Genomic DNA, 23805 nt, shown 5'->3' with positions numbered 1-23805 from the left:
TATCAACTACATTTTATAAAATATATAAACAAAATCGCTTTTAAAAACTTACAGAATTAACAAGGCCAATTATCTGAATTATCTTCTCTGTTACAGTCTTTAGATCAGAGCCCATGTAAACAAACTGGAAAAAAATAATTTTTAGAAAGTTGTCAATGCCCTTAATATATCAGGTACCATTAGCATGTATAACATGCTATATTCTTTCTTTTCTTTTTTTTTTGGAAATTTCTTTTGGTAGAGAAATTGTGGGCTTACAACACAATCATGCATAAAATACAGGAACAATGTATCATTAGCACCTTGCATTGGTTTGGAATATTTGTTACAAATGATGACAACATATTTTATAATTGCATTTTTAACTATTGTCCATGGTTTAACTTAAGGCTCACTGTTTGTATAGTACAGTTCCATAGATTTTTTAAAAAACTTAACTCTATTACTACATACAACCTAAGATTTCCCCTTTTTATCATACTGAGATGTATATTTCAGCACTGTTAATTACATTCACAATGTGGGAAGTGTACTTGGCCCAAAGGATAGGGCATCCACCTACTACATGGGAGGTCCATGGTTCAAACCCCGGGCCTCCTTGACCCATGTGGTGAGCTGGCCCACGCAGAGTGCTGATGCGCGCAGAGTGCTGTGCCATGCAGGGGTGTCCCCTGCATAGGGGAGCCCAACACACAAGGAGTGCGCCCTGTAAGGAGAGCCACCCAGCGCAAAAGAAAGTTCAGCCTGCCCAGGAATGGCGCCGCACACACGGAGAGCTGACGCAACAAGATGATGCAATAAAAAGAAACACAGATTCCCGTGCCACTGACAACAGAAGTGGACAAAGAAGAACAAGCAGCAAATAGACACGGAGAACAGAAAACTGGGGGGGAGGAGGGAGGATAAAAAAAATTACATTCACAATGTTGTGCTACCATCACCACCATCCACTATGAAAGCATTTCCATCATTCCAAACAGAAACCCTGTACCTTTCAAGCTTAACTTCCTATTCCCTATCCCTGCCTCATCCCCTGGTAAACTATATTCTAGTTTCTAAGTCTGTAAGTTTGCTTACTAGAATTGTTTTATATCAGTGAGACCATACAATATTTATACTGCCTGGCTTATTTCACTCCACATGATGCCATGTTGTGGCATGTATCAGAACTTTGTTCCTTTTTAGAGATGAATAATATTCCATTTTATGTTCCCAACACATTTTATTTATTTGTTCATTGTTTATTGCATGCTTGGGTTTCTTCCATCTTTTGGCAGTTGTCAATAACGATTTTATGGACATTGGTGTGAAAATATCTGATTCCTGTTTTCAATTCTTTAGGGTATATTTACCTCACAGTGGGATTGCCAGGCCAGATGGTAATTCTATATTTATCTTTTTGAGGAATTTCCAAACTGTCTTCCACAGCAGATGCATGATTTTACATTGTTATCAGCAATAATGTAAAACACATCACTGTGGTTTGGATGTACATTTCCTTGAGAGCTAATGATGCGGAGCCTCTTTTCATGTACTTTTTGAACATTTGTGTATTTCCTTTGGAGAGATGGCTACTCAAGACTTTTGCCCATTTTTAAATTGGATGGTTTGTCTTTTCATTGTTAATATGAAGGGTTTCTTTATATTTTCTCAATATTTAACCTTTACCAGTTATGTGGATTCCAAATATTTTCTCCCATTTTGTAGGATGTCATTTTACTTTCATGATCAAGTCCTTCCAGCTGCAAAAGTTTTTAATTTTGAGGAGGTCTCATTTATCTATTGTTTTTCCTTCGGTGCTTATGCTTTGGGTGTGAAGTCTAAGAAATCATTGCCTAAAACAAGGTCCTGAAGGTGATTCCCTGAGTATTCTTTTAGGAGTTTGATAGTTCTGGCTGTTATATTTAGGTCTTTGATCTATTTTGAGTTGATTTTTAAATATGGTGTGATGTAGGGGTCCTCATATTATTATTATTATTATTATTTTTTTTTTTTTTTTACAAATAGAGATCCACTCTTCCCAGCACCATATTTTGAAGAGACTATTCTTTCCCACTTAAGAGGTCTTGGCTCATTGTCAAAAATCAATTGTCCATAAATGTGCAGGTGTATTTCTGAGCAAGTCTGAACCAAACTTGCACACCAGGGGGAAATCCCACATGATCGTGGTATGTAAGTGTTTTAATGTGCTGCTGGATTCAGTTTGCTAGTATTTTGTTGAGGACTTTTGCATCTATATTTATAAGCGATATTGGTCTGTAATTTTCTTTTCTTTGTGGTATCTTTATCGGGCTTTGGTATGAGGGTGATATTGGACTTGAAGAATGAGTTAGAGAGTATTTCCTCCTCTCCAATTTTTTGGAAGAGTATGAGCAGAATTGGAGTTAAATAGTTCTTAGAATGTCTGATAGAATTCTCCTCTCAAGCCATCTGGTCCTGGGCTTTCCTTACTGGGAAGCTTTTGATTACTGATGAAATCTCCTTAATAGCAATTGGTTTGTTGAGCTCTATTTCTTCTTGAGTCAGTGTATGTAGTAAGGGTGTTTCTAAGAATTTGTCCTTCAGTTATCTAACTTATTGGCATACATTTTTCATAGTATCCCCTTATAGTCCTTTTAATTCCTGCAGAGTCAGTGGTAATGTGGCCTTTTTTTCTTTGTTAGTCTAAGTAAAGACTTGTCAATTTGATTAGTCTTTTCAAAAAATCAACTTTTTGTTGACTCTTATTTTTTTGTTGTTGTTCTTCTCTCTTTTGCTTTTTGCCACTAAATCTTTATCTTAATTTTCCTTCCTTCTGCTTGCTTTGAGTTTAATCTTCCCTACTTTCTCTAGTTCTTCAAATTGAGAGGTTAGGTTTCTGATTTGAAGTCTCTCTTCCTTTTTAATGTAAGCATTTAGAGCTATAAATTTGCCTCTCAGCACTGTCTTTGCTGCATCCATAAATTTTGACATGTTGTATTTTCATTTTTATGCAGCTCCAGATATTTCTTAATTTAACTTGTGATTTCCTATTTAATCCATTGGTTGTTTAAAAGTATGCTGTAATTTCCACATATTTGCGAATGTTCCATTTCTCTCTCTGTTATATATAACCATAGTTACTCTAGCTCTCTTTTGGTAACTGCTTTCATGGTATATATTTTGTCTATCCATTTATTTTCAAACTACTTGTATCCATGAATTTAAGGTGAGACTCTTGCAGATAGCATATATTTGGGTCATGCTTTTTCATCCATTCTGCAAATCTCTACTTTTTACTGGAATGTTTAATCCATTTATATTTAAATTGACTGCTGATAGTGTGTGACATTCTTCTGCCATTTTGCTATTTAGCCTTTGTAAGCCTTTTTATATTTTTTGTCCCTCCATCCATTAATGCCTACTTTCATATTTATTTGATTTTTTGTTGTTGCACCATATTGTGCCTTCTCTATCTGGGTATATTTTTGTATATATTCTTTGTGTTTACCAAGGTGTGATCATTTACCATCTTAAATCTATAACAATCATATTTGAAGGATACTCACTAGATTTCAAAAGCACACACATACACTTATCCTATAGCCCTCTGCCCCATCTGTTTTGAATTCTCATTACCACTTATATCTTTGTACAATGTATATCCAAAAACATAGATTTATTATTACATTTAATGCATTTGCATTTTAGCACCTGTTGGAAGTGAGGAGTTGCATGCCAAACAATACACTACAATAATACTGGCATTTATAATTAACCAAATAGTTACCTTTACTGCAGGTCTGTATTTCTTTTTTTTTTTTTCAATTTATTTCTCTCACCACCACCCCACCCCCCGCCGTTGTCTGCTCTCTGTGTCCATTTGCTGTGTGTTCTTCTGTGACTACTTCTATCCTTATCAGTGGCACCACGAATCTGTGTTTCTGTTTTGTTGCATCATCTTGTTTCAGTCCTCCGTGTGGGTGGCGCCATTCTTGGGCAGGCTGCACTTTCTTTTGCACGGGGCGGCTCTCCTTACAGGGTGCACTCCTTGAGCGTGGGGCTCCCCTATGCGGGGGACAGCCCTGCGTGGCACAGCACTCCTTGCACAGATCAGCACTGCACATGGGCCAGCTCCACATGGGTCAAGGAGGCCTGGGGTTTGAACCGTGGACCTCCCATGTGGTAGGCGGATGCCCTATCCATTGGGCCAAGTCCGCTTCCCAAGGTCTGTATTTCTTTATGCCGCTTTGAACCACTGCTAGTTTCCCTTCCTTTCCTTCTGAAGAACTACTTTTAGGATTACTTATAGAGGAGGTCAAGGGGTCATTAATGTCCTCAGGTTTTGTTTATTTGTGAATGTCTTAATCTCTCCACATTATTAGAAAGTCTCACTTGATATAAAATTATTGGTTGGCACTTGTTTTCTTTCAGCATATTAAGTATTTCAAACCACTACCTATTTCCCTCCATGGTGTATCCTTATATAGCAACAGAAGCAGACAAAGAAATAAGACGCAGCAAATAGACACAGAGAACAGACAAGCGGGGTGGGGGGGAAGGGAGAGAAATAAATAAATAAATAAATCTTTTATCTTAACCTTGGCTAAGATTTGTCCTGCATTTATGAGGTAAACACTTTTCTTTCTTCATTGCTTTCTTTTATGTTTAAAATTCAGAAATATAATTTTCCCGTATGTGTTGGCTTTATACTGAGTCAACTTACATATACCATAATACCCTCCAACTCTTTAGTGAGTCATGAGCTTCTATTTTCATTACACCTAATTCCACAGGACTGCCAACACTGAGGTCATATTCCCTGCCTCATATTTGTGTGTTGGGAAGCAGCATTTTCCCTGTTATGGGTTGAATCACATTCCCCATGAAGACATGTTCGAGTCTTAACCTTTGGACCTGTGAATGTGAACTCATTTGTAAATAGGCTCTTTGAAGATCCTATTAGTTAAGATGAGGTCAAACTGAAACAGGATGGATCTTAATTAAATACGTCTGGGGTTCTTATAGGTGGAAGAATTTTGGACATAATAATAGGATAGAGAAGGAGACAGATGCACATGTGACAGAGACAGATTTATGGATTGCTGGCAAGCTACCACCAGAGTACTACAAATTTCAGAGAAGGCATGATCCTACCAATGCCTTGATTTTGGACTTTCAGCCCTCCAACACAAACAGTGAGACAATAAATTCCTGCTGATTAAGCTAACCAATCTGTGGAGTTTTTTACAGCAGCCCTTGCAAACTAAGACACTTCCTTTAGAATATATATTTTATTTTATAGCCCATATCTTATAATTTAATATACAAAGGTTTTGTGGATCTAAATCTATTATTTTTTGTTATACTGACCCATGTTCACGGCAGCTTATTTCTTTATGGATTATGAACTCATACGTGACTGGCATTAACTAAAGGAATCATGAGGTGTTCTGGTTGGAATCGCATTCTTCCAAAGAGAGCTACTGTTTGCATTTACCAGATGCCCTGGGATCTTACCAAACTGGGACAAACAAAAATGGCTTAGACACTCCTGACCACATTTTTAATATAAATTCAGATCTAAAGTGTAGTCATTAATTCACAATGTGAGAAGCTTGTTTTTCTTTTCATTCCATTTTTCTAGAACTGACAACAAAACAAAAGTCAACTTGTTTTCTCCCTTTTCTTGAAAGAAGTGGCATATTTGTTCTGTAGACATCCCTTTCAATGAGGATGAGAGAGTTGAATAATAGTAGTGTGTGTCTTCACTGAATGGGGAAAGGAGTTGAGATTCGGTGTGGAAAGGTCTAATCTATTTTTTTCACAGAGAGTATAGCCTTTCAAATCAGCTTGATTTCAATAAAGAAAAGAAGCCAACAAGTTTTAGGCAATGAAATGATGCTTCATTTTACCAGTTATTAGAGAACTCATGTTTTAGTTTGCCTCAGGCTGCCAATGCAGAAATACCAGAAATGGGTTGTCTTTTATAATGGGAATTTATTAGTAAAATCGTATAGTTCTCAGGCTCTGAAAATGCCCAAACCAAGGCATCTTCAGGGATGCGGTCTCTTCAAATGTCGGCTGCTGATGATCCTTTCTCACGGCAAGGCAAAACGTTGCCGGTCTCTGCCTTTTCCTCCAGGCTTGCTTTGTCCCTAAGCTCAGCTGCAGGTGACCAGGTACATGGTTCATCTCTCCCCAGGCATCATTTCTTCAGCTTAGGGTGCTCCACTGATGGTAGCCTCCAGCCTTTCTCTCAGCTTCTCAGGGTACTTCTGTCTTTCCGTGGCTGTAGGTGATCCTAGAGTCCTCTCTCACATGGCGGAGCAAAATGGCAGCTCTCTTTCTCTGCTTTCAGTCTTCAGTGTATATAAAACTCCAGTAAAAGGAGTAGGACCCACCTTGGGTCCTGCGATCTCAGCAAGGGCCCTTAACTAAAGCAATCTAATCAAAAGCCACCTAAACAAAATGTTCTTTAACTGAATCTAACCAAGAGGTCCCACATAAATAGGTTTGCATGCACAGGAATGGGTTACCTTAAGAACATAATTTTCTGGGGTCCACAAAAGATTTAAACCAGCACACTTCATCTATAAATAAATGAATTAACAAAAATTTGATTCATTCACAACTTTTTAAGAGTACATTAATTACAAAAGCAAAGTAAAAATTTATTGAAAAATGGTTGAAAATTGTTGCAACATATTGAAATCAAATATTAAAGTACTGAAAAATAACAACACATAAAACAGGACCTACCATATTTTTATCCACAACAATATGCATTTCAAGATATCGAGGAAATAGCTTGGAAAATTGGGTTCTCTGTAAAACATACAACAGGAGTCCTGAGGAATTTTCAAAATTTTAATTTCTATTAAAATTAGAGATATTCAGAGATATACAGAAAAGTTCATTACTAATTACATAACTGTTTTCAAATGCAAAATTTAGGTACTATCTAGAAGTTCCAGTTCAAAAAGTACATCTGGTTAGTAAGAATTTCCAAAGATCTCCAGCTATATAAGAACTTAGACACCTTTATATTTTAGCAATGACTGAAACTAGAAATATTAAGTATATGACATAAAGCTTTCTTTCCTTAGTCTCTTCATAATTTTCAATTACTATTATGAAGTCACCTTTGGCAAACAATACAGTTTACAAAAATATTACCAAAGTTTACAATTAATGGAAGTTCACTAGACCCAGAATTATTATTTATGGCAGCTTTATGGAGGAATAATGCATCATATTGCCTTACGGGTACTTTATTTAAGCCACTAACATTATCCATTCTTGAACGCTCATGAAACTTAACTTAGAAATGCAGATCACTTAATATTTCCACCTAAATCATCGCCATTTTTGAGGAAAAAAATATACTTTACATTCATTATCCAAATGCCCACATGCGAAAGTTAATTTTAGAGTTTCCTTTGTCCTACATTCACATTTCTATGGTTCCAATGTTAATTACTAAGTTTTTGCTAGACTCTCATCTAATGACAAGCTGAAAAAATTAATTTAACTCTCTACCCATAAAAGGCCCTAACTTAAAAAGTAAAATAATTTTAAGATTTGAAAGTCAGCAACTAAACCTTACTCTGAAAGTATGTTTCATTTCACAAAGTTATACTGAATAATTCCCAATGTGGCAAGTTAATATAAAAGAGTCAGCACTTACTTTTGAATCACTTCTGACTTGATAATGTGAATTATCAAACCAAGCATATGTGTCATTTTCTGCTAAGAGAGGAATGTCAAGGTTATCATTGTTTTCTTGAAAAATCATGTGCACGAATCCTGATTCAGACTCCATTGGTTCAATTCCATATGAGATATTGTTAAACTGCAATATCCCCCTGAATTTTAAAATAATCAAAGCAAATCCGACATGATTCTATCAAAACTATAATGTAATATTCTACTGAGAAATACAGATTTAAATATATCTCATTTTTATTATTTTATCTCTTTTTCTTTAAGTTTTTATTATTTTCTGGATCCATGTGCTTAAACCGGGTAAGACCCTTTCCTAGAGTGTAGATTTTCTGAGTTAGCTTATAAGATCTGTAGATGCTCTCTTCCTTAGTTTTAGGTCCCTTTCAGCTCTTTGATCCACCTAACTTTCCTCTGCCAAAGCATTTGTTCATTTGGGCTAAACTGAAGCTACTTCATCCCTAAAAAGTCCGAGAACAGACTCAAGCATTCTGCAATTGCCAATCATTCCAAGAAATTAAGAAATCAGAACAAAACTTTTCAGAAATTGAGACAATTAAAGCAATATGATGAGACCAAGCAAAACAACCTAAACTCAAAATTGCTCAGAGCCTTAAGCAGAAGTTACTGTCATTGTTAACAAATAGCTTCCTATCAAGACCAGATGCTGCTATGGTGACCAACACTATTTTATTATTAATTCTAGTTGGGACCCTTAGGGAATCGAAATAACAAAGGTAACAATAGAATTAGAAAAGATACTAAGGATCAACTCATAAACTCATAGCGTCTAAAACTGGCAAATTGAATAACCTTAAATGTGACACAAAACTGACATTTGCACACCGATGTTCACAGCAGCATTATTCACAATTGCTAAAATAAGGAACCAGTCCAAGAGTCCATCAACTGATGAGTAGATAAACAAAATGTGGTATATACATACAATGGAATACTATTCAGCTGGAAAAAGAACTGAAATCGGGATGCATATGATAACATAACTGAACCTAGAGGATATTACGCTGAGTGAAATAAGTCAGACACAAAAGGACAAATATTGTATGATCTCAATAATATGAGCTTAATATGATGAGTAAACTCATGGAGGTAAACACTAGAGCATAAGTTATTGGGAAATAGAATATGGGATGAGAATGGGAGATAATGCTTAATGTATGTAGCATTATTAATGAGGTTAATTGTAAAAAATACAGAAATGAATAGAGTTGATGGTAACACATTATAGTGAAAATAATTAACATTGCTGATTTATAAATGCAATTGTGGCTGAAAGGGGAAGACTGGACGTGAATGCCAATGAAAAGAAAAGTAGAAAATTATTTGGGGAATTAGAACAGCAATTTCAGTGTTGGAAGAAGATTGTGGTTAACATATAAATATAAGAATGCTCTTCTTTTACTAAGTGCTAGGAATGTGGTGATGCACGGGTAAACTACAACTAGTGTAACTTATGGATGATAGTTGATAGTAATATTGTAATATTTTGCAGCAATGGCAAGAAGATAGTATTTCAAAACTAAGGACAATGATGGAAGACTATAAGAGGGTATGGGAGTTTTCCCTTTTGGAGAAATGAAAGCATTCTAAAATTGATAAGATGACAGCACAACTCTGTGACAAAAAAAAAAACAAGAGCCACTGAGTAGACACTTTGAAAGGATTGTACAAAGCATGGCACTGTATAACACAGGGAATCCAGTGGTGGAAGATGACTGTGGTTGACAGGACAAATGTGAGAACGTTCTTTCATGAACGATAACAAATACATAATACTGATATAGTATGTTAATGATTGGATGGGTTGGGGTAAAAGTGCACCCAGTGTAAGATATGGGCTGTGGTTAGTAGTGGTGCTTTGATGATGCTCTTTCATAGTTTGTAGCAAATGTCTCACAACAATGCAAGGTGTTGGTGTTGAGATGTATGGGAGCCTTGTGTGATGATATTCATGACTGTTTTGTAAATACACAAATTTTACTATACATTTATTATGTTCCAGTATGAATGATAAACATCAATAAAATGTTATTAAGAAAAGAAAAAGGTATACTAAGGATCAACTCATAAACTAGTAGGGTCGAAGATTGGCAAATTGGATATCCATAAATAGCTATAACCTGAGTCCGGAGCAAGTGTTGATTGTTGCAAGGGAATTTGGGAAACCTGCAATATATCCACCATAACTACAATCCATCTGAAAAAATAAAACACAAAGAGAAATAAATTGATAACTTATTTTTAAAATGAACACCTCAGATATGTAATTTATTGTTATTAAATTGGTTACCTCAGTACTTTATTATGATTGGCAATAATCCAATGACTTTGTAACAGGTAGAAATAAGAACTAATCCAGGTTATTCAATTTGGAAGTTCACCTTTCCTTCTAAATCCACTGAAAAAGCTTTGAGCGTTTAGCCAAAGTCACCATGAAGTAAAATATTTCATATGAGCCAAAGAAAATGCAAAATAATATCCTAGTAATTGCAGAATATGCATCATTTTAAAGAAAATCCAGAATAACAGATCAGTAAGGAAAAAACCTAAGTCTTACCTGACCTAACAATGGTTTAGAATGCTGAATATCCTTTTCATCATAAGAATAAATAACAGAAGATGAAGTTAAAAATGATCTAGGGAAAAAACACAAAAACATGTTCAAGTTGTAAAATAGAAAAAGTAGGAAAAAATCACTCATAATGCAAATTTTCTTTTTACTGGGGAATTTAAAGTATTTTCAGTCAACTTGGTTGTACTCACAATTGTCCAAATACTTTTCTCTCACAATAAATTAGGTACTAAGGGAAGCATTTTAGCTAGAGCCTCATATTATATTAAAATGCAAGATAATGAACAACTCTAATTGCTAGAGCTTTCAAATACTGTAACAATATACTATATAATATAGGACTCAATTCCCAGCATAGATTTTTCAAATTTTTGTCTTTATTACTCATTGATTTTAAATTTCATACCTGAATCTTAAAATTAAAATGTAGAGTAAGGATGGAATTTAGGAAGATTTGCTTGGCATAGCTATAAAGTCGTGCTCACTAACCTCAACTAATTGCCAAATTCCTCTCAAAATCTTGGTCAGAATTTTCTTTCATTCTCCTCAGTAACTATTCAAAGACTTGATACCACTCTTCTCAATCATCCCACATAACCCCCTTTTCATCTCACTCTCAGATCACCTGTACCCATCCCCTCTCTTTATACTTAGCTCGAGAAGATGACTTCTCCTTTTGTTCAAAGCAAACCCTCATGCCTATTCTGTTGATCCCATCCAGTAACATATACTGAAGATATATACTTTTTCCTCTACTCTAATTTCAAACTCTTCCTCTCTATTGGATTTTTATCTTAAAGCAGGGGTTCTTAACCTTTTTTGCTCCACAAACCCCTTTGAAGTCAGGAGAAAACCATGGTCACCTTCTCAGAATGGAGCAGCAAATAGTTTTATGACACTCATCATCAGCATGTTTTTAAATTAAAATTTTCAATTCAAGCTCAGGGACCCCCTGAAATCTTTCCCCTGAAGTTTTTCCATAGATTTCTTGGGGATCCATGGACCCCTGGTTAAGAACACCTGTTTTAAAGGTATTTAAAAATTTATTACCAAGCCATTCCCATCTCAACTCTCCCTTTAACCTGTGTCCTACCCTATATTTTCTCAACATTTTATTAAAAGAGTACTGTACACACAGTTTTTTCCACTTTCTAAATTTTCATTCACACCTAAATCAATCTGCAAAGGATCCATAACCACTAGAATGTCAAATCCGAAAGGCCTTTTAAAAGCCATTGCACTGAATATCTCACTATTTGAACTGTCACCACCCAGTCCAATTATTTAATTTACATCACACTTCATTCTTTTGTTTCTCTTCCTATCTGTGCTTCCCAGCCTGATCTTCCATGTCGGCTGCTTTTTTTTCCTACCAACCCCATAAAATTGGTCTTTCCCAGGGTTCAACCTTTAGCCACTAGTCTAGTTACAAGTACCCTGTGAGCTAAATCATATGCTCTCTCCCTCTCTTTTTTTTTTAATTTTAACTAAGCTACAGATAACTCCTAAATCTATATCCCTGTTGTCAACCTCTCCTCAGAAATTCCAATTTCTATATCCATCTACCTAGTTGGAAAAAAACTTTTGGATATTTTATAGGCACTGTGAACCAAACTCAACTCATCCTCTCACAAACATTTCCTCTGATCATATCCCAGAACTCTTTAAACTGTATCATCACCTTCCCAATACTTAAGCAACAAGTGTATCATCCTACATTCCTGACTTTTTTCCACTCTACCAAATTTATCTCTAAAGTTCATTGAGCCTCTCTTTCCAGTGCTATGACCAATGCCAGTTTTCAGTGCACTATCATCTGCGACCTGAACAATTATGCAGTCATATAATTGGTCACCCTAACACAACTTTGCCCTCTCAGAAAGAGCCTGCAAAACTCAATGTGACCATGTTATCACAGTGCTTAAAGCCATTTTTTTACTCCATTGTAGATCTACAACCTGGCTCCTGCCAACCTCTCCAGAATCTTTTGCTTTTATAATTCAGGAAATAAGTCCTTTAGTAATTCACATTAAAATTGTACTCATGAGAAAAGCCACTCTGTCTCACACTGTCATATTTTGCACATGATTTTCTCTTGAAACAGAATTTCCCTCTCCCCTATACCTCCTCTTCGTTACATAATTAACTAGGTGTCTTCCTTCAAAGTCCAATTCATCTCTTACCTCCTTCCAAAAGCCTTCGCTGATTTCCAAAGAATCCTATTTACACCCTCATCCTGAAACCATACTATAATAAAATTGTATTTCTCTTTATATGTCTAGATGTATCTTCCTGTATTATAAATTATTTAGCTCTGGACCATGCTTAATTCTCTTTTTTAATGCCTGGGACTTTGTCCAATGCCTTATCTATAGTAATTTTTAATACATTTGAATATTCATGATTCTGCTCATAAATTATTTAAAAAGCCAAGAACCCAAATAACTACAATTTGAAAGGAAAAAATAGTTGCTTACTGCTTTTTGAGATGGAGAAAATATGGCTTTTCTTCTATTGCAATGATATAAGCAGTCTGTAACAAGAGCATCCAAAAAAATTTCAATAACACTTGTAATTACAATATGCTAAAATAAGTGTTTCCTCTAAATCATTGACAAAGAAGTAATTGCAATATATAACTATTGTATGTGTTTCCCTTCCCACGTGAATATTTGAAGCTTCCGGATTCTACAGTGAGAATTAAGTGGTAGAGCACCCACCTACCTGATATTCACAATTACTCACATTTCTGTGGGGAAACCTTGCCCGATGGCTGACATCTTTCGATTTACATCCACCACCACCCCTAGTTCATCATGCCCAGTGCAAATGCCAAGAACGCCACCTCACTTGACAGACATGCTATATGCTTACCCCCAGCCCTCCCAGATAAAGCATTCCCCTGCTCATCGGAAGACACACGCCCTGAAGACAGAATTACAAGGAAACCGCTACACTGCTAGCGACATAACAAAATAAACGTTGCTGTACTTTGCTTATCCATGTAAGCAATGTAGTAGAGGATATATTGAGAGCAGAGACATGTCTAGAGAACCCCTTGACGATAACAGAAAATACAAGCGTCATTAAATTATGTATTGGGTTAATTTTTAAAATTAATTTAGCAAGAGAAAGAGCCAGTTAAAAGTTTTCAGCCCCTGAATTGCATACGTGGTAAGAGCAAGTTACTTGGGACAAGATAAATGCTCTGGGAAGAATCACCTGAATGGTACACTAGAAAGAAGGATAGTGATATTGGAGGGATCTTGCAAAATGAACCCTTTAAATGAGCCTTTGTTATTACACAAATATGGTGAAAATTCAAGGGGATTATGACAACACCAATAAAATTTAAACTTCACATGCTTTATAAAGCAGCAAAAGAGAAAAAACTTCTTAGAATAAAAGTAACAATTAAATTTACAAAACCAACATGAGAAGAAAAAAAAAACCTCCCCAAAACACAACATCCAGAACCTTACAATTTCTCATATACAAAATCTAACTTTCAATAAGAAATTACATGACATGCCAAAGTATAGGTCATATGGCCAAAAACAAGGCAAAAATATAGGATAATAAAAAACCCATAAATAGCATGCATTACCATGATCAAAATAAGAAAAAGATGGAGAATTTCCATGGAAATCTAAACTAATAAAGGAACAAATGGAATACTACAGAAGAAAAATGTAAAATTATTAGGAATTCAATATCAGGTTTAAGGGATTCTACAAAGCAGAAGAAAGGTCAATAGAAAATATCCAGATTCAAGCACAAAGAGAAGAAAAGAAAAGATTAAAAAAAAGGAAATAAAGGAAATGTCTCATTAAAAATGTTGAACATTTATCTAGTTATATTCTATGATAAACAAAAGAGAGATTAGGACAAAAATATTTAAAGAATTAATGACTGAGAATTTTCCAAATCTCATGGAAGACATCAACCCAAGTCTGATTGATTAAGAAGAAATAAAACCTAGGCACATCATACTCAAATGGCTGAAAACAAAACACAAAAAAGAATATCTTAAATATGGAAAGAAAAACAGGATATAATACCTTCAAGAATTAAGATAATGGGTGACTCCCACAGAAACAACAGACATCAGAAGACAACGGAGTGACAAATACAGGTCATTGTATATTTTGCCATAACTTACAAAATTGTGCAGGACAAAGTTTAAGGTATAATGTAAACTGTAGTCCATGGTTAGTAACAATGCTTCAGTATGGGTTCATCAATTGTAACAAATGTACCACACTAATGAAGGATGTTGTTAATATTGGAAAGTGTGGGAGGGGGAAGGAGTGGGCATATGGGAATCCCTTAAATTTTTTATGTAATATTTATGTAATCTAAAGCTTCTTTCAAAATAAAAAAACTAATTATAAAAAATATTTTGTTTAAAAAAGAAGACAATGGAATGACATCTTTAAAGTGCTGCAAGAAAACAATAGCCAACCAAGAGTCTTGTAACCTCCCTGCAAATCCTCACCAAATATGCAAGCAAAATAAAGGCATTTTCTGGCAAGAAGAGTTAAGAGAATTCATTGCCAGAAAATTTGCACCAACAGAAACACTAAAGGTAGTTTTTCAGACAGAATAGAAATTGTTCCTATATGACAGCAATCAAGTATGTCAGTAAATTTCAATAAATATCAATTGTCTAAAACCAATGGCAATTGCTCCTGGGATTAAAAATATGTAAATAATATATATATGACAACAGCTGCACAAATGACAAGAAGGACATAAATGGGGTGAGGTTTCAAAGTCCTTGGCTTATTCAGGAAATGGTAAAAGTACTAATTTATTGTAGTAGGTAATAAATTGAGGGTGTGTGCTATAATCACAAGGGTAATCACTAAAAAGAATAATAAAAGAATGTGCAATTAATGACAATAAAGAAAAAAATTAGAAAAATAAAATTATTTGATTCATTAAACATAACAGAGAAAAAGAAAACTTAAGAACAAATGAATAAAATAATTATAAGTTTTTAAAAAGAGAAACATTTAACATTTAAGGACACTGAAAATAATGATAAAGTTATACCTTGTACCCAATACCCCAAAGAAAGGTAGTACAGTATATTAATAGCAGACAATGTATAGTATAATTCTAGGTGAATTATAAGAAAGAAAGAGGGACATTTAATAATGATAAGATCATCAGTTAAATATTAAAAGTTAAAATATGACATTAATATATTTTTTAAAAATATAAAGCAAATATATATGGAGTTTTAAAAAAGATATATACACTTTCAAAAACATAACTGGAGATTTTTCAGTTCTTTCAGTTATAGAGAGGACCCATTCAAAATCTCAGTGAGGTCACAAAGATTTGGAAATTACAACCAAATTGAAATAATCAACATATAAGCAATATTACCCTCTATAGCTGAAAAATAATCTTTTTAAGTGCACATGGAATATTTACCAAAAGAAACCATATGTTGGATAATAAAGCAAGCCTCATCAAATTCTGAAAATCAATACTGTAGTTTTAGATTAGTAACAATTAGAAAATAAACTTAAGGAACAACACTATTTAAAATAGCATTAAATATGTCAAAATATGCAAAAACATTTAACAAAAGATGTATAAGATCTCTACAATAAAATTACAAAACCTTGCTGAGAGAAACTAAAGAAAGCTTAAATATATGGAAAGTTAAACCATATGAAAAAAAGAAAGAAAAAAAAAACCATATGTGTGTGAGTTGGAGGAATTGATAATACTAATACATCAGTTTTCCCTCAATTTATTTATACATTCAAAGTTATCTCAATAAAATCCAATCCAAGCAGATCATTTGTTGATATGAACAATTTGACTGAGCCTAGACAAGCAATGGCAATCTTGAAGGGAAAGAGAATGTTGACTGATGTCAAGACTTCCTATAAAGCTACAATAATTAAGGTAGTAGATTATAGGTTGAAGTATTAAAAAATAGAGTAATGGCACAGAATAGAGAATTTATTAAAATATCCACAAATAAACATTAATTTGATTTTCCACAGCATTACCATCACAATACAATGATGGCCTTTCCATACTTGGTGTTCAGTGAGTTGGGTATCCATGTGGAAAAAGCAATGTACCTTGAGCTATCCATAACATGATAGGGGAAAAAAAATCTAGATATGCCATAGAACAAGTGTTAAGGGAAAATAAAGTTTTAGAGGAAAACATAGGATATATTTCTTATAAATATTTTACTGCCCTGAGGTAAGCAAAAATGCAAATAGCAGTAAGCAAACCATAAAAATTAGTAAAGTGATATTAATTAAAAATTATGTTCTGTAAACAAAAGAAACTTTGAGGAAGCAATAAGCAAGACTGGGAGAATATTGCAATACATCTGAAAAATAACTCACAGCCAAAGTATGTAAATAATTCCTACAAATAAATATGAAAAAAAAACACAATGAAATATGGATGAATACCTGAAGTCACTTCATCTATAAGAAATCATAGTAGTCAATAGTCATATGAAAATGTGTTTGAAATCATTACTTTTCAAAAAATATAAATTAAAACCAAAATGAGATTTCACTACACATACAACAGAATATATAAAGTAAAGAAAATGATAATATCGATTCTTGGCAATGATGTGGACACCTTAAACACTTTTACACTGCTGATGGAATATAAATTGGTGAAAACTTTGGAACATTATCAATAACTATTAAAACTGAAATGCATACATATATATATTTCTATGTCTATAACAGAAATATATAGGAGACATAGATAAATGATAGGTAGATGATAGACAGATAGACAGACAGATAGATAGATAGATGATAGGTAGAAAGAATAATCTCATGACCCTGAAATTTCATTTCTGAGCATATTCCCAATAGAAATAAGTAGATATCTACAAAAATATATATACACAAATGATGATAGCAGCTTATTCATAATAGCCCCAAACTGGAAACAACTCCAAAGTCCAAATATAGAAAGGATATGTAAACTGTGATATATTCATACAATGGAATACTACACAGCAATTTAAGGGAATAAATTGATCTACATACAATAGCATGGATGATTCTGAAAGACATAAAGATGAATTAAAGAAGTACTTAGAAAACATCCCTGCTGTATGATTTCATTTATATATATTTCAAGAATAGGCATAATTAATCTATGCCAATAGAATTAGGAATATTGGTAATGTTTGGGGATGTTTAATAGGAGGCTACAGGATGGCACTTTCTAGCATGCTAGCAATTGTATCTTTTTAAGGGCATGATGGTTAAACAGATGTCTACAATGAGTAAAATTTCATCAACCTATACAGTAAAGATTGTATACTTTACTACATGTATATCCCAAAAAAAAGTAAAAACAAAAATTAAGTATGTGTAAAAACTAAAAACACAAATAACAAACTGGAAGAAAATATCTATATTTCATGTAGAGAAATATGACAAATCTTAGGAAAAATAAGTTCATCTTAAATCAAGAAAAACTACTTCTACTTCTGTTATGGTCAAGCAGCTCCTACCAGAACTGACCCTACTTCAAATAACATACATACATTCTAATCAACACACACATAAAAAATGACCTGAAGGCAATTGGAGAGTGAACAAATGTGGTCATTCTAAAATGAAAGAACAAAATAGCATAAGGTAAGTTATCTCTGTTTAAGGCTTAGAGCCTTAGGGCAGAACAAGATATAATGGTATAATCTTTCTGGAAGGTATTTTGGAAATACTCTCCAAGTACTCTTAAATTATGTGTATGTATATGCTATGATCCCACTCTTGGGTACAAGTATGTGACATAGTGTCCTTTGTGGTCACAGAAAGTTGCACATACATGACTCAAGGGAAACAAGTAGTAGATGTGTACCATAGAATACTAGGCACCTGTTAGAACTATAAAATAAATGTGCATATATCAACAAATATAATTGTACACAAAGCAATAGATAGACCTTAAATGCGTAAGTGCAGATGGAAAAACAAAAAAACCTAATTGACTACACAGGACCATATCATCATATAAAATACAATATATTCCAAAAAACACTAGATACTGGTATTGCTCTTCTATTACTGCATACTAAATTACCATCAGAAACTTTAAGCAACATATATTTATTATCTCACAGTTTCTTTAGGTCAGGAGTCTGGGCACAGCCTAGCTTAGTCCTCTACTAAGAGTCTAAAAAAGATTGAAATTGAGGTGTAGGCTGGGGCTGCAATTGCAAGAGGAGGTTGGGTCCTTTTAAAAGTTCATGTATTGTTTGCAGAATTTATACCCTTGCAGTTGAATGACTGAGATCTCCATTTTCCAACTGACTGTCTATGGGGACTACTCTTGATTCTTAGAGGCTGTCCATGATTCCTTGCCACAAGATTCCCTTAGACAATGCTCAGCATGGCAGTTTGTGTTTTAACACAGAGGGAACTGAAGTGGGAATTTGTTTCCTCCCAGAGAAGAGGGCAGATGCAGCCAGCCAAGGGAGGACAGTCACTTTGCTGGGACATGCTTTGGCACCACCCACCCAGGAAGGGTCTGAGTGAACACATTCCCTCCTAGGGTAGGAGAAAAGAGATGTGCCAAAAATTGCCATCTGTTGGCAGATTATGAACGTTCACACAAGGAGGAAAAACTTAAATAAATAAAGGAGAATTTTTGGAGCCATTACTGCCCCCTACCCAAGGCCCTTGAAAACTGGTCTGCACCCCATTACGGGGTCCATGGTCCTTGTTTGAACTGTTAAAAAGAAGCGATCCCAAAGGCCTAGAACAAGTTGAGCCAAGAATCAAAGAACAGAGGAAACACACAGCTACACAACACAAAATCCCAAGGCACGAGAGACAAACTGACCATCAGATTAAACTCAAAATCACAATCAGATGTCAATAACAGCAAAAAATTGGAAACAATACTAAGAAAAAGGAAAATACAGCTCAGGCAAAGGAACAAATCAAAGCTCCAGATGAGACACTGGATTTGAAACATCAATGATGTTCATACAAACCTCCTAAATCAAATCAAGAAGTTGAAGGACAATATGGCTAAGCAGATAAAAGACATTTAAAACACTGGACAAGCACAAAGAAAATTTTGAAAGCTTGAATTAAAAAATAACAGAGCTATGGGAATGAAAGAAACAATACGTAAAATTAAAATAGACTAGAAGCATACAACAACATATGAAATTGTGAAAGAATCAGTGACATAGATGATAAAACAGATGAAATTTGAAAAGAGGTAAAAATTTACAATAATACAGAGGCTAAACAATGTACTCCTAACTAATCAATGGGTCAGAGAAGAAATTCCAAGAGAAATTAGTAAACATGTTGAGATGAATGAAAATTAGAACACAACAAAACATATGGAATGCAGCAAAAGCACTGCTGAGAGGGAAATATATAGCCCTCTTTAAAAATTTAATAGCTACATTATAAAAAAAGAAAGAACTAAAATCAAAGACCTAACAGAACTCCTGGATGAATGAGAAAAAGAACAGAAAGCCAATCCCAGAGCAAGCATAAAGAAAGAAATAACAAACATTAGAGCAGAAATAAATGAAATTTAGAACAAAAAATAAAAAATAGGGGAAATTAACAAAAGCAAAAGTCTGGTTCTTTGAGAAGATCAATAGAATTGACTGAATCTTAGGTAAGTTAGCAAAAGAAAAAGAGAGAAGGTGCAAATAAATAAAATCAGAACTGTAAAGGGGGGGGGGGCTATTATGATTGACCACACAGAAATAAAGATGATCATAAAAAGATATTATGAGAAACTCTATGCCAGCAAATCAAACAACCTAGATAAAATGGACAAATTCCTACAAACACACAGCCTACATTGACTCTACTAGAAATACAAGAACTCAACAATCCAGTAACAAGTAAAGAGATTGAAACTACTCATCAAAAATCTGTAAAGAGACAACCAGCAAGATGATGGCAGACTAAGGAGCTCCTAGAGTCAACTCATGATACAGGGCAGGTAGTAATCACCCAAAGCTATCTAAAGCACCTGACTGGGGACTCCAGGAGACCAGAAGAACATCCTGCAACATCTTTGAAAGAATGGGAGGAGGAGACTGCCCATCTGCAGAGAAGATTTGTCTGTAGAGTGCTCCACGCCCTGAAGTCAGTGCCCATCCTCCACTGGAGGCCCCAAGCCACCTTAGGAACTGTTCTGTGGTTGGAATTAGCTGCCCCACTTCCTGAAAATGTGGGAGGAAGAAATGGTTGTGCATCAACTTTAGCTACTGATTAGTAAAATCAGTAGGCTGAAGTATAATCCTAAAAGACCTAAAGTTTGAACCTGTCCAAGTCAGAAAGATGCTGGTAGCCACCATTTTAACTCTGCTCCTGGAACAAGGGGAAGCCAGGCAGACCGAAAACCACAGTGCTGGTAGGGACTGGCTTCTTTCCACCTAGATGAGACTGCAGCTCTAGCATAAGCCCCAGTCCCACCTCTGGCAGAGAGGAAACTGGGGGGACCTATGCCAGCCTCTCCAGGAAAATACAGGCCACACCAAGAAGACCAGTGATCATCCTACTCTGGTGGTGCAAGCCACCTCAGGAGCTATTCTGTGGCTGAAAGTGGAAGCTCCATTTCCCAAAAACAGGAGAGTAAGAAACAGTTGGACACCGAATTCAGGTACTGATCAGTAAATTCAGCTGGCTAAAGCACAGCATCAGGAACAGCTAAAGTTTGAACCTGTCCAAGTTGGAAAGAGACTGGTAGTTGTCATTTTAACTCCATCCCCAGAAAGAGGGGAAGCCATGCTGCCTGAAAAATCATAGTGATGATAGGGACCAAGTTTTTTCACTCTGACTGGCCTGTAGCCCTAGCCTAGGCTTCAGTCTCACTTCTAGTAGGTAGGAAGCTGGTAGGCACTACACCAGCATCTCTGGGTAACTGCAGGTACATTCTGCTGGCATAGACTGAAAAGTCCGAAGTCTACTCGGGTAACTGCAGTCATTTGGGACCCACACAGCCTAAATTGCTGCCCACACCTGCAGCCCCATCTCCACCCCAGGCAGGGTAGAAAGGAAAGTGAGGCTTCATCAATCACTCTGAGCAACTACAGCCTAGCTCTGCATGACTTGGATTATTACACACCTGGGTTATTACACATGACTCTGGCAAAATAGAAAGTTGGGAGAAGCTTCTTTGTTCCCTGGAACAATGAGGGCAACTTGAGCCTCCACAGCTTACAGCACCACCTCGGCTCCTACTAGACAACCAGCAAGGAAGAAAGGGCAAGAAAGCCCTAAGCTAAAGGGATAAATGCAACCCAGAATAAATACATCTAGTAAGTCAGATTGCAAGGTACCAACAAAAACTACAATTCACACAAAGAAACAGAAGATATGGCCCAATTAAAGGAACAAGATAAGTCTCCAGATGACATAAAGGAATTGAGACAACTAAGCATAGATATTCACACAAATCTTAATAAATCTAATGAGATGGCTAAAGAGATTAAGGACATTAAGAAGACACTTGATGAGCACAAAGAAGAATTTGAAAGCATACATAGAAGAATAGCAGATCTTACAAGAATGAAAGGTGCAATAAATGAAATTAAAAATACACTGGAATCAGGTAATAGCAGATTTGAGGAGGCAGAAGAAAGGATTGTGAGCTTGAAGAAATGGCCTCTGAAAAAGAACAGATGAAGAAAAGAATGGAAAAAATTGAACAGAATCTCAGGGAACAAAATGACAGCAAGAGATGTGCAAACATACATGTCATAGGTGTCCCAGAGAAAGAGAAGAGAAAAGGCGCAAAAGGAATATTTGAAGAAATAATGGTAGAAAACTTCCCAACCCCATTGAAGGACATAGATATCCATGTCCAAGAAGCACAACATACTCCCATCCAAATAAATCCAAACAGACCAACTCCAAGACACATACTAATCAGAATGCCAAATGCCAAAAACAAAAAGAGAATTTTGAGAACAGCAAGAGAAAAGCAATGCATAACAAATAAGAGATACCCAATAAGATTAAGTGCCAATTTCTTACCAGAAACCATGAAGGCAAGAAGACAGTGGTAAATGATATATATAAAAAAACTGCAAGAGAAAAACTTCCAGGCAAGAACCTTATACCCAGCAAGACTGTCTTTCAAAAATAAGGCAAGTTTAGAATATTCACAGATAAACAGAAACTGAGAGAGTTTATAAAAAAGAGACCAGCTTTGTAGGAAATACTAAAGGGTGGGCTACATCCTAAAAAGAAAAGACAGGAGAGAGAGGCCTGGAAGAGAGTCTAGAAATTAAGATTATATCAATAAAAGTAACCAAAAGTGTCAAAAGAGTGGTAAAAAGAAAATGTGACAGATAAAACTCAAACATTTAGGAATAAACTTAACCAATGATGTAAAGTGTTGTATTCAGAAAACTACAATTCATTTTTAAAAGAAAAGAAAAGACCTAAATGATTGGAAGAACATTCCATGCTCATGGATTGGAAGACTAAATATCATTAAAATGTCAATTCTACTCAAGTTGATATACAAATTCAAAGCAATCCCAATGAAAATTCCATCCACATTTTTTAAATAAATGGAAAACATTATTATCAAATTTATTTGGAAGGATTCTGAATGGCCAGAAACATCTTAAAGGAAAAGTGAAGTTGGAGGACTCTCACTTCTGCACTTTAAATCATATTACCTAGCTATAGTGGTAAAAACAGCATAAAACTGGCAAAAAGACAAACACATAGACGAATGGAATTCAATTTATGTTTCAGAAACACACCTTCATATGTATGGTCAAGTGATTTTTGACCACCCTGTCAAACCCAACTAGCTCAGGCAGAACTGTCCATTCAACAAATAGTGCTGAGAGAACTGGATATCCATAGCCAAAAGATAGAAAGTGTACCTGTATCTCACACCTTATACAAAAATTAACTCAAAATGAATCAAAATGCTAAATAAAAGGCAAGAACCATAAAGCTTCTAGAGGAAAATGTAGGAATATATCTTCAAGACTTGGTGGTAGGTGGTGGATTCTTAAAGGAGACAAGAGGAGGACTGAGATAGACTACTGATGTTTAATGTATGTAGAAGTTTTAATTAGGTTTATGTAAAAGTGTAGAAATGTACAGAGTTGATGGTGACACATTGCAGTGAGTATGAGCTGGTTTATAAATGGAAATGTGGCTGAAAAGGGTAGTCTAGGGATGTAAAGTCCAGTTCACAAAAAGCTAGAGAATAATCTACGGACTGAATAACACAATAAACCTAGAAATGGATGAGAATTGTGGTTGTTATAGATGCAAGAGTGTCTTTTGTGACCTAGAACAGAGGTACATCACTATTGCAGGGAGGTGGGGAAGCATGGGAAAATACAACTAGAATGACCTATGGACTGTAGTTAACAGTAATAATGTAATATTCATGCATCTATGCCAAAGATGTACTATGTTGATAATGTGGGAGAATGGAAAAAGTGTGCCACATACACAGAATGGACCATGGTTGGTGATAATAGTCTGATGATATTATCT

The 23805-nt window shown here is 35.2% G+C and overlaps 1 protein-coding gene across 5 annotated transcripts in view; it reads right to left on the bottom strand.

Moving 5' to 3' along the window:
* LOC101445758 (disintegrin and metalloproteinase domain-containing protein 5-like) overlaps window positions 1–23805 on the bottom strand; it is a 136069-nt gene that overhangs the window by 100656 nt on the left and 11608 nt on the right. For 3 of the 5 annotated variants that reach the window (XR_011647755.1, XM_023583684.3, XM_058290085.2), the window contains exons 3-8: window positions 12754–12809; window positions 10262–10340; window positions 9825–9901; window positions 7649–7826; window positions 6721–6786; window positions 53–124 (exon numbers count right to left, since the gene is read on the bottom strand). Coding sequence is in view for 4 of the 5 variants with exons in the window: in XM_023583684.3 (XP_023439452.2) it covers window positions 53–124; window positions 6721–6786; window positions 7649–7826; window positions 9825–9901; window positions 10262–10340; window positions 12754–12809 (528 nt within the window). In the remaining variant the exon portion in view is untranslated. The remainder of the gene's footprint in view (window positions 1–52; window positions 125–6720; window positions 6787–7648; window positions 7827–9824; window positions 9902–10261; window positions 10341–12753; window positions 12810–23805) is intronic. The other 2 variants (XM_058290086.2, XM_058290087.2) reach the window with 2 other exon arrangements.

The sequence above is a fragment of the Dasypus novemcinctus genome, chromosome 29, assembly GCF_030445035.2.
Source record: "Dasypus novemcinctus isolate mDasNov1 chromosome 29, mDasNov1.1.hap2, whole genome shotgun sequence".
NCBI classification, from domain to species: domain Eukaryota; kingdom Metazoa; phylum Chordata; class Mammalia; order Cingulata; family Dasypodidae; genus Dasypus; species Dasypus novemcinctus.
Note: the sequence above shows the minus strand (reverse complement) of the source record. Positions and strands in the feature narration are given on the sequence as shown.